The following is an 11530-nucleotide window of genomic DNA, read 5'->3' on the forward strand; positions in this document are numbered from 1 at the left end:
AATCGACCGTGGCATTTGTGAGCAAACAATGTTAGCCACGAGAAAAACACATCGCTAAAGATCGTGCTCGTGATGCTTCTGTGAAACACTGGTTAAGCGATAATGTTAACTCCACGAAAAGTAGAATATTCCATTTATGGTGTCTGTTTTTATATGTATAACTTATAACAATACGTCTTGCTTGGGAGTGGTGTCTATTAGACCTTTACGTCTTATATAAATTTCAAACAAGACCTTGACAGGCAACGATAGTTTCCTCACATGTCCATCAGGTTTTCGTAATTTTTAGTACCTTTAGTAACACTTTTAGCAAAGCATAGTTTGCTACTAAACCAACGACTCACAGTTAATTTCACGAAAAAACTTTATTGCAAGCTACGAAGACGTGAGTAATCACAAATACGGCAGTAACACTGTCACGACTTACAACACAATGGTAACACATTTCTCCAATTTTAAATTGTCCTGGAATTTTAATCACAACTTTAAAGATGACCCAACATCTGAAAATGCAAAGGGGTTAACAAACGGGTAAGCTGGCGATTGGCTCGTCATAAACAAACGATTATTAGGAGGAAAATAGAATGGAAAGGATACACCCGATGTACGTGGTACCCATGGAGTGGGGGCAGCTTTTACCAAAGAGGCTTCAGCCTCCTGGGGCACTTTCTGCTCATTTGAGCAAGACGAACAGCGTGAATTTGTCTCGCTGGGTGTATCTTGATTATATGAAGAATTGGGAGCCATATCTGACCCCTCCGGCTTGGATGAGGGAGATACTAACGTCACCGGGTCAGGTTCGGATGACATCGCGTTAGACATGACGTCACTGATTCTTCTCTCAACTGGGAATTCACCTTGGGCGTTTTTACTCAACAAGTATGGATGAAATGAAAAGTTCCAGGGCGTTGGCAGTCTCCCCATCAACGCTGCTGACGATGCGAGCTGGGCGTAATAGGCATCCAATGGCGCCTGCATTGGCTGACGGTAGCGACTGAGCGTCTCTAGCTTTGACTCACTAAAACCGCCAAGTGGATTGCTTGGATTTGTCAACAGCGGGTAAACTTGTGTTCTGTTGCTCAGTCTCAGGGATTGTTCGTCGTAGGGTAACCCTACTTGAGGTCTGAACAACGGGGCAACAGAATTAGGAAGCAGGGGATCTCGGGCACCGAAAACTTGAGCAAAAGCTCGTCGACGCAGCGCCAGTCTGCCTCTGAAATATTAAAAATAGAATTAGCTTCTCATAAATGTACGCTAAGGCATCGATTATCAGAAATTATGTGCTTGCGGCTTGTAAATTTTGAGAAATATTTATGTGTAAAAGTTGCCATTACAAGATTTAATATTATTGGACTATGTTTAATAATTGCACGATGCGGTCGCTCGCATGGATAATTGTTTTCTTGTGAAGGTTAATCGGATTTGTAATATGGCCACATCAAAGTATGTTTGCGTTGAAGAGCAAGACTATGGCGTCTCAAAGTCAAGGGCTTTATTATGATGTTGTTATGAGAGAACAGTGACAATTACTATATCAAAGAGACACACACACCCACCTAGAGTGGCTCCCAGTGCTTTTTCTTCTTAGTTTTCCGGTGCTGCTGCCGATATATACATCGTCGCTGGATGGATCCAACATCCAGTAATTACCCTGTCATTAAAAAGTATTCAAGTGTCAAACATTAAAGAAATTTTGAGAATAAAGGAGTAGGCCAATTAGTGGTTTTATTTTCTAAACATGAGATTTTATTAATTGTTATTGGGTTCTCACGAACATAAGCAAAATTAAACAAAAAAAATAAAATTCCCGGAATTTTCTTTCATCCTTACAAATGAGGTTTATCAAATACTAATACTGGTTAAACATAGGCTTTGCTTTTTCGAGTAAAAATATAAGTTATTAATTTCACATTCCATTTTCAATAACACATCGAATTACACTCATATACTTTGCTTCTTATTAATTATACAATTGACTAAAAAATATTTAATCTCAACTTTATTCAATCTTGTAAAACATCTTTTACCTTTCCTGGGTCGTCGTAGTGCCTAGGCACTTTGACAAAGCATTTGTTGAGAGACAAATTGTGTCGAATTGAATTTTGCCACGCCTGAAAAACAAATTAATAATTATGAGTATAATACTACTTGTAACAGTTTTGCTTGAATCAGCCAATTTTCAGTTGCTTTTTGTGGCGATATAAACTCGTTCTAAAATAAAAACTTTGAGTTCTTTTTCATTAGAAGTTGTTGCCCGAAGAATGAATTGCGGGTGAATTGCTAGTAATGTCGCTATATTTGTTTTGCCGACAAGCAACAAGTTTAAATTACAAGCATATATACGTTTTTTATTTACGGCATGCTGCTTGTTTTCTAGTGCGTTTAAATTATTTCGTTTGCTTACAACTGTACAACTGTTACAGATTTAACAAATAACAAATGTTTACAATTTGAGTGCCCTGAAGAATTTAGTAATTGGTTTAAGTTTTCTAATTGATGACTAGAATTTTAATATGAGGAGGTCAAAATGCCATTCACAAAACGAAAGTCTGATTTTTAATTTTACTTAAAACTACTTGAAATTTGCGGTAAGCCTCAGATTAACATTCATTATAAACGACATACTATCACAAGAATTTAAGTATACATTTGACGCTGAAGGAGAAATGATAAAAAATTTTAAATAAAAAGTAAAAATATAATTAATCAATTACCTGCTTATTCTCCTTATAGTAAGGAAAGTTTGTGGTTATGTACTGGTAAATTTGGCTCAGTGTGAGTCGCTTGTGTGGACTTCTCTGAATGGCCATCATTATGAGAGCGTTGTATGAATACGGAGGCTTCTTTCCGTATTTGTTGCTTGGTGGGCTGCAATTAAACAAATTTAGGCATTATACTATAATTAAGCAATGTTTATTTAAAAAAAACGTCAAACAATGCGGAAACTATATTTAACAAACAAACATAAATTTTTGCTTGAAAACTGATTTTCATTGTGCGTAAAATTCATTTTATAGGTGAAATTTTAAGGAACATATTTTGCAATATTCAGAGCATTGTTTAAAAGACATCCAGTAAAGCTTATTGTCTTAATCGACGTCTAGTTTTATTAAATTAAAACACAAAGTCGCAACGCACGCCTATCGCAAATAAATTATGTTCAAATGATATCCTACCTTGCATTATTTGCTTTTCCATCTTTTGTTGATTTCTCGTCTTTGTTGCAATCCTTACTTGTTGCCTCACAATCATCCTGCATAGCTTGTTTTTCTTTCACATCTCCTCCTGCCTCGATCTGAGATGTCTTGGACAGTGATGTGGCTGCTGCTTGACCGCCATTTTGCGGAGAGTGGTTGTCGTAGATCGGTAAATCTCTACCGGGTTTGCTTGCGTTGAAATCGGGCGAGTTAGCGACTTGTGATTCGGGCGACATGTTTGTCTGTTGCGAGCTTCCAGTCGAATGAGTGTTGGACAGGGTGAAGCCAGAATTTTGCTGCCTGCTCTCTTTTCTTTTTTCTCCGCTCATTCCGTAGTACCTGCTTGACGATCTACGAAGCTCTCCTGCCAATCGATTACGTCACAATTACTTGTCAGATTAAACAATCGTTTAGTAAACGTCACTTAGCAACAGTTCGATTTAAGAGTTAGTGGTCACGTTTTAGTATCAAACAGCCATGATGGTATGAGAAAAGACAAGAATTATGAATAAGGCAATCTTCACATGCCAGGCAAGAAAGCGCCATAATCCAAGCGCCACTTCGACGACGATTTTAATTGTTGGTTATGGTGACAAAAACACGACTGTTTTTTTTTGACCGATTGTTGTAATTACTGCTCAGGGTTGGTATACAAACATGGTAGGTTTGGATTAAGCATAACACACAGGAAATTCTTTGTGGTTGTTGGCTTATACCGACTAACTGTACTCAACGACGACGCGGAGAATCTGCCTGGAACGTTACTTTTCATTTATCAACATAACAATTAATAGGCTATTATGACGCGATAATCATTTTTGCTCAACTAGTTTTAATTATAGTCGTAAACCCTGTAATTTTTTTTGGTGAATCGAACAAATATTAAATCTCACAGTCACTTGAGGCTTGGAAAGTGTTGACAGCCTTAATTGTGAAGCAAAAACTCATGTATTGTCATATGTTACAATGTGAATTGTATATGACCTTGCCTGATTGCCAATTACCACAAGACGTGATTCGCGGAGTTTTGATTTGCGGAAGTAAATTGGGACTTACTGCCGATTCAGGTTTAAATCTAATACCTGGAGTCCGACATTTTACAGATATAGATATTCGAACGTATAATTTAAAAAAATGGAAAGCCCAATTCTTCAAAGGTGATTCATGTTAAAGGTGAAATAATAACCAGTGCTGAAAGGTAATCCCAAAATCACACTCGTCAAGCTCAATGTCATGATCACGCCCTTTCTTATTATTTTTTCTTTGACAGACCCGCCCTGTTCCCACGTCTGCAGCACGTTTTTGACAATTTTATTTTAATGCATTTGCTGCTTTTCGGCTGCTGTGTTTTAATGAAGTTTCTTAGACTAAAATGACAAAATGTTGGATTAAAATTAAAACTTCAGCTACACTGCCCGTTAATTAAGGTAAAGTAAATTCATTCATTTTCTATACATTTTACCACATGTTTCATCTGCGTGGAAAGCCGCCGCAGACAAAGAAGAACCGTGCATCGTTGAATTACTATTATGGTCATAAGTAATAAGTATACAGTACTTACATATATATATGCAGTAGTAAGTTATTATTGTTATTTAGCTATATGAATATAATGGCCCTGAGCATATTGACTAAAGTATAACATAGCTTTCGAAAAATCGTTCGTATATAATAAACCTGTCGAACTGAACAAAGCAACCCATATGAGGTCGAAGGTCAAGGTGAGTTTATTAACGTGGGAAGGCGACATTAAGTAGAGAGTATAGAGGTAGCGTCGTTACAACGACAAATTAGGTTAATTTTTGATTTAGTTTTACGTCATATTCGTTTTAGTTGTTGGTTGTAATAATTAATTACAAAACTTCTATTTGAAACCATTTTCATGAAATCATATCACGGGCAACGAGATTTATTTTAAGCTTATGAAGTGGTCCACTTTATATTTTTTTGATGACAATACAATTAACACGATTCTTATTTGAAGAGTACAATAGGTCTATATAAACTGCTTTACAAAATTATGGTCTCACCGCGTAAAAATTGAACAGACGACCTCTTAATCACTGATATAAATTAATTGGTTGTAATCGACAGAGGAAGTTATATAGCTATTGAAAACATGCGTCTTACCCAATGAAACCTTAGTCATCGGTGATGCTTTTCTCCTGGTTCCTTCTTCTTGCGCCTCTTGAAAAGATCCTTCTCCACTGAGCAACCTCCTTACGCTGAAATCGCGCCGAAAATTTCCAGACATTCCTTATAGGCTCAAGCGCGAGTTTCAAGGTCGTATTATAATTTACAATACATCATTATTTATTAGTTATACCGTATAATGCGTATATCATAATTGTTTTTGGTTTGAAAATTTATCTCATATAGTATTTGTTTTTGGCAGTGTAGCATTGGAAAGCTACATAAAAAATCTAAACCTTTTTTCCATATTACCTGCTAAAACAAAGATTACCTTTCCTTTCTGAACAGATTAATGCCCTTCGCTAATCTCGGGTTATTTATTTCTTATGCGCTAAATATTCATGACGTCATTATTAATGCATGACTTTGAGAGGGCGAATGGGGTCTTAGATATTGTTTAGTTGCTTAATTTCGCATCAAACCTTGTACAATTGAACAAACAATAGATGATAAATAAATTATCAGCGCACAATAGAATGTCCGTTAGAGACAACGCAACATGTCATAATGACCCCAAATAACAACCTTCAAGTTGCGTCTTTGCCGTGGAACCTTGCTAATTCGTTGTGCTCTGATATTTTCTAGCATAAAATATTTAACTATTTTCAAGTAAACTACCACTTTGAGCTCCTCGAAAACAGATGCTGTTCTGACTAGCTCTGGTGGTAACGAACCGAAAACAAAAATGGCGACTTGGCAAACGGATCCAAAAAAAACTGTCGATTCTTACGACGACGACAGGTCGACCACGCGACTATTGTTGTCGTTAACAAATATCGAGGAAACAATTATGACGATTTTGCAAATAACCCTCTCATTTAGTGGCGACACGCGACTTAGATAAACATTTAAACTCGGAAATCTTCTAAAATAATGCTCTTGAAACAACAGGAAAGGGACACGATATAATCCTGGAAATGCCACTTTTACTGGCTTCGTGTCTTTAACTTTTGTAAATTCTTTATAGTTAAAATCTCCAATTTTATTACCGTTTAGTAATAAGACCTACTGACGTAACAATATTCGTAATAGCAATCACAACAAAATTAATCACACTAAACCTACAAACGCATAGACTATAGCAATCACCAATTAGCTTACTCATTCTCCGCACAAGTATATCGGTAATCACAAAACTACTTTTCAAAAAGTAAGCATTGTGGTATTGTTTTAATTATCCGCGTTTACGTAACCGGCGCCGTTTTTAAAACAAACTAACACGCAACCTGAAAAGATTGTGCACGCGGGCACGGCGCTAAAACGCATGAGCTCTAAGCCTGTGACAGATTATAGTATAAACAAATTACCCCATACCCGTTATAGCAAAAAGCAAGACGAGGGTGAGACAAACGTCCAAGCAAACATTACAATACTAGTCGTGTGGAGTCAGAAGTGAAGCTTGGTCCAAACGAATCGAATTTCGTTTCGCCGCTGTTTGATTCACAATGATTGATTGACGCTCTCTGATACGTTAAAGCCAGCACGCCCTGAATGTGGAAAAGGCCCGATCTTGCTCCGAGAATTCTTAATGAGACTTTTACCGGATTTATGTTCAGCGCCAATTAGTTTTAAAGCTTTTTTCCTTTCTCTCATTAAATTTGTTTACCAAATGTGTTATAGGTACAAGTTTAAAGACTGTCATATTTGTTTTTCGTCAGACTGTGGCTGGCCCACCGCTGCTGTTTACACCAAACATGGAATTCTACTGTTGTATTAGTACATATGTACGTAAAGCTATACGACGCAAGGTAAAAACATTATTAGTACAAATAATAATCTTAGAATGATTCGGCGGTCAAACCATTGACAAACTGTACTGTGTATAGCTATTGCTATGAAACATTGATGTAGCAAATTTTGGGTAAATTGAGCGTGAGAAAGCATCGCTCTGCTCGTCTCACGTGCTTCTAATAAGACCCGGGTTTAGACAATTTCGATCCGATTTGGTTAAATTTGTAACTACTCAGACAAATTAATCTGGCGGGTTATGCTCCTAAATTTTAAGACATAAACCAATTTCGAGGTAATCCTGTCCTCCGGAAACAACAGATTCTGCTACATGAGGTACGTATAAAAATGATTTGTTACGTGGTTACAATTTTTCACTCGATTTTTGTTTGTGTTTTTTCCAAAAACAGCAAGGAAAACTTTTATAAGCTTGACGACATTGCTTTTATTTTCATCCTTGCCCAGAACAAACGATGCTGATTTAACGGTATTTTAAAAGCGGGAAACAACGTATACACGCTGCTATATTAGTAAATGTCAAAATCGTGAAATGATTTAAAAAATGAGATAAAAATCGTTATTACATGGGAGCCAGGGTTGCCAGATTGTAAAGGCAACAATATACCAAATTTTGAATTAAAATATACCAAATATATACCAAACCTATGTTTACCTGAAAAAAACAAACAAACTATGAGCAATTAGAGGCACATATACAAACACTACATGTTAACAAAACTTGACGGCCATTTTTTATCAAGAACCTTGAAAAATAAATGTTTGACGATGCATTGATATGAATGAAAAAGTTTAGTCAAGTAATTCAAACTTATTTCCATCCTCATTTTCTAGATCATACATACGTGAATTAAAGTTTTCGAACATTCGTTGGGTAACATCAAATTTCTTACAGCATTCTCCTTTCATAATTAAACAATGCCTTACCCTCAGAATTGCTTCTAGCATTGGAAGTTTAAGCCTATTTCGGAATTTAGTTTTTACACAAGTGACGTGGCTAAACATTCTCTCAACAATAGCGTTACTGACTGGAGTAGCCAAACAAGCAAGAGCATAATGTGCTAACTCTTTGTAGGGTTTACAACTATCAACAGTTTCAAAGTTTCGGATACCAAGCCGAAATGGAACAGTTTCTTTTGGTAATCCGTCAGGAAAAGCAGACTTTTCTTCTTCCCATATGTGATAAATTAACTTTCTGTACTGGCTTTCAAGATCTGGGTTACGTGATAGAACAGCACTCAGCAGTTCAGTTTCAGTAAATTCAGTCCTACACTCTACTGTTAGTCTGTTACTGCAGGGTTGCCAGATTGTAAAGTAAATCTGTGGTAGAAATTCAGAAACAGTTTTTTTAATTTCAAAAATATACCAAGAATATACCAGTTTTCCAAAATATACCAAACGAAAAAATCGCATACCAAACAGGTTTGAAATATACCAGATTTCTGGAATTTGGTTTATAAATATACCAGTTGGCAACCATGATGGGAGCCCATGTTTATGATTTTAAGCATTAAAATAGGATTTTTTGAGTCGTTTAAAACCCAAATATTATATGTTACGGAAAGGTAAAAAGGTTACACAGTCTTTGTCTGTACTTTCCAAGCCACAATATTGGTTTAGTTAATTGTAGTACAAGCTATTCACTACACGTTTGCAGTCAATAGACCACCAACAGACAAAAATTTTAAATCGTTTGCTTACTTATCCGAAATTGTTTTTGACAAAGTGCCATTGACATTACATATTTTCCTTGAATACTGTCGAACATTAATAACCGGTTACTTTGACGGTTGGTAGTCGGTCAATTCAAAACCGCTTGCTTGTGCGGTTTGTGTGTACACTGAGATTTTCATTCTAAAGATTTTCAAGATTTGAAAATATATTAATACTAAACTTTGGAAATGTATTCATAGACAATATAATATAATTATTAAGATACAGATACATTACAATTAAAGTTTTACGAAGTTGCGTGAATTCATTAACAATAACTCTGCTATACACTCTAATGAAAACAACGGTGCGTTTTTCGACCGTAAGGTAGAGCAGCACTTCCCTTCAGTGACAAACAGATTTTGGCAAGCGGTGTCAGGGTGACAAAGCGTGACAAAGGCATGCTAAATTCTGTTCAGCTTCTTGTCTTTTGTAAACGACAAACTACTCAGTAATTGGCAATTATTTTTAGTTGTTGACGATTTACTCTTTACCTCGAACGGTAATTTTTTTCATAGACAATTCATTTAGGTCTTAAATCGGTAATTGTTAATCAGGGGTAAATTCACCATTGAGGATAGATTTCACCTATCTGAGGGGTGAATTTACTCATTTTTTATACTTATAAATAACATTTCCAACAATAAATATGAGTTGAAATTATTTTAGTTTGTGATAAATCATATCGTTAAACGTCACAATAATCAAATTGGGTTTATTTGTTAAAGTTTGCGTTATTTTATCCAATTTATCCTCTTGATTGAATGTACGCAATCTTGATACAATAAGAGTCTACGACTATGTTTTGCGGAAGGGAAAGGAGAGGCAATTTGCCGTCAAAAGTTTGAGAAGGTTGGGAAGTTTGGATGGGAAGGTTTAACAGCCTCTGCCTTAAGCGAGAGGCAAGTCCAAAAACATTAAGTTGGCCTTAATCAAAGAGCAGTTGTCAGTTAACATACAGGTGAAAGAAATTCTAATGATATGCAGTGGTTAAGTAGTTATTGCCAAAATTGTATCAAAAATTTGGCCTCCTAGTATGGTGAGGAGGGCGGTCAGTATGACGTCACGATATATAAAAATAAATGTCTGATGGCTGGGGTTTGTATTAGGTAGGGTGGGCTAGCTAAGGGGTTTTGGATGGAATACGTCTCAATAGGAATGTCACAGATGGTAGCACTTAAACTGGCATAGCATTCTTGTTTTTACCGCATTTACCAGCACCGCACTAGGCTAGGGCTAACAACCGAGACTGAACTGAACCCAGGTTAACATTTACATTAACTATAGGACAAATAAACCAACTGTAAGCTGATTTAGGTTTGTTTAATGCAAAATATTCCTGTTATGTATCCTATAATTATACCTATTACCTATCACAAGAAACATGCTATTCATACTTGATCCAAATACCCTATTGTTTCTGTTATTGTGATGAAATAAGAACCGCCAACCTCATCATAATTAAGCGATTAATTTGCGTTTTTTGGCACTTATTTAAAAATTCTTTCCCACTTCCCAGTATATTTAATGACAACTACTCTTTCATATAAGGCCAGTTTGTTTTTGGAGTTACCGCTCACGTAAGGATTGCTATACAGTACATACTGCAACAACAAAGTTTATCGTATATATCTGAAAGTACTATTAAGTTATTAACTCCAAATAAACAGGTGATAGAATTAAAAAGAAGTATTATTGGTTAAGTAATAATAAAAAATGTCGCAAACTAGTCATTTATTGTAACATGTTTGGGAGAGAGTATGACTTCATGCAGGTGAATCTCGAGGCGTAACAATGACACTTGCTCGAAGAACCGCGTTATAATTAAGTACGGAGTATTTTGTTAAGTTTGATGGCAAATGAGAAGAAGTTGTGCATAGATAATTAATAAGCAGCCGGTGAGAATTAGTTAAATTAATGGATTCGTGGCTGTTTTCTTCGTGAAAAGGTATGGAATGGTATGAAACTGAGGAAAATCTTTGCACTACTCAAACCCGCCGACTCTTCCTCATCGCTCGAGCCCCGGTTACCGAGCTATCCTTTGTGCAAGTTCCGATTTTCAAACATTTTTTATTCTTTGTATTGCTCGAATTTAGAACTGTCCACCAGATCCACTGAACAGGAGCTGAAGCTGATTCACTGAACATTACAACGATAGCGCCATTGGATACCCAACTGCCCAGCCGACAATGTATGACATCTAATTCTATGTTTGGCCAATGGCTAGACTCTAGCCGCTAGAGTGATTAAAATTCTTGATCTAGACGATTTGACCACGCCACAGGTAAAATTGTGAACCTTATATACGTAAAATTGGATACCTTTTTTCTAAGTTTAAGGACATGTCAAAAATCAAAAAAATTTATAAATCAAATTTATAATTACTATACTTAAAATGTATACAGTTAAAATTGTAGTTAAAACTTTGATTCGGATTTAACTGCATAAAAATCAGGGTTCGTTCATCATATCACTGCATTGCAGCAAGAATTATGAATCATCCTGAAAAATATTTTGTCTGAAGAATCATTCAATAGCCTATTACGTTTGTTTTCTAAAGTAAAAGAATTCAAAACCTGGCAACTAAGTTTAGTGGCTTTTAGTGCACAGCATAAATCTGTTTTTAAGAAATTAACTCATGTCCTTATAGGTAAAGCATTTGCAAGACACCAACACTCAGG

The 11530-nt window shown here is 36.0% G+C and overlaps 1 protein-coding gene across 1 annotated transcript; it reads right to left on the reverse strand.

The window, feature by feature from the left end:
- Nucleotides 1-346: 346 nt before the first annotated feature.
- On the reverse strand, nt 347-6904 carry LOC143460561 (uncharacterized). Its single transcript, XM_076958131.1, has 6 exons — nt 5328-6904; nt 3177-3561; nt 2715-2868; nt 2028-2111; nt 1557-1651; nt 347-1213 (listed from the first exon to the last, which is right to left on the reverse strand). The coding sequence occupies exons 1-6, from the start codon at nt 5449-5451 to the stop codon at nt 478-480; spliced, it is 1578 nt and encodes a 525-aa protein (XP_076814246.1). The 5' UTR covers nt 5452-6904; the 3' UTR covers nt 347-477.
- Nucleotides 6905-11530: the final 4626 nt, after the last annotated feature.

Source organism: Clavelina lepadiformis, chromosome 5 (genome assembly GCF_947623445.1).
Source record: "Clavelina lepadiformis chromosome 5, kaClaLepa1.1, whole genome shotgun sequence".
Classification (NCBI taxonomy): domain Eukaryota; kingdom Metazoa; phylum Chordata; class Ascidiacea; order Aplousobranchia; family Clavelinidae; genus Clavelina; species Clavelina lepadiformis.

Coding starts and splice junctions, on each gene's coding strand:
- LOC143460561 (XM_076958131.1), bottom strand. CDS start 5,451: ATGTCTGGAAATTTTCGGCGCGATTTCAGCGTAAGGAGGTTGCTCAGT. Junction 2,112..2,714: donor ACTATAAGGAGAATAAGCAG/GTAATTGATTAA, acceptor TTTGTTTTTCAG/GCGTGGCAAAATTCAATTCG. Junction 1,652..2,027: donor ACTACGACGACCCAGGAAAG/GTAAAAGATGTT, acceptor TTTTAATGACAG/GGTAATTACTGGATGTTGGA.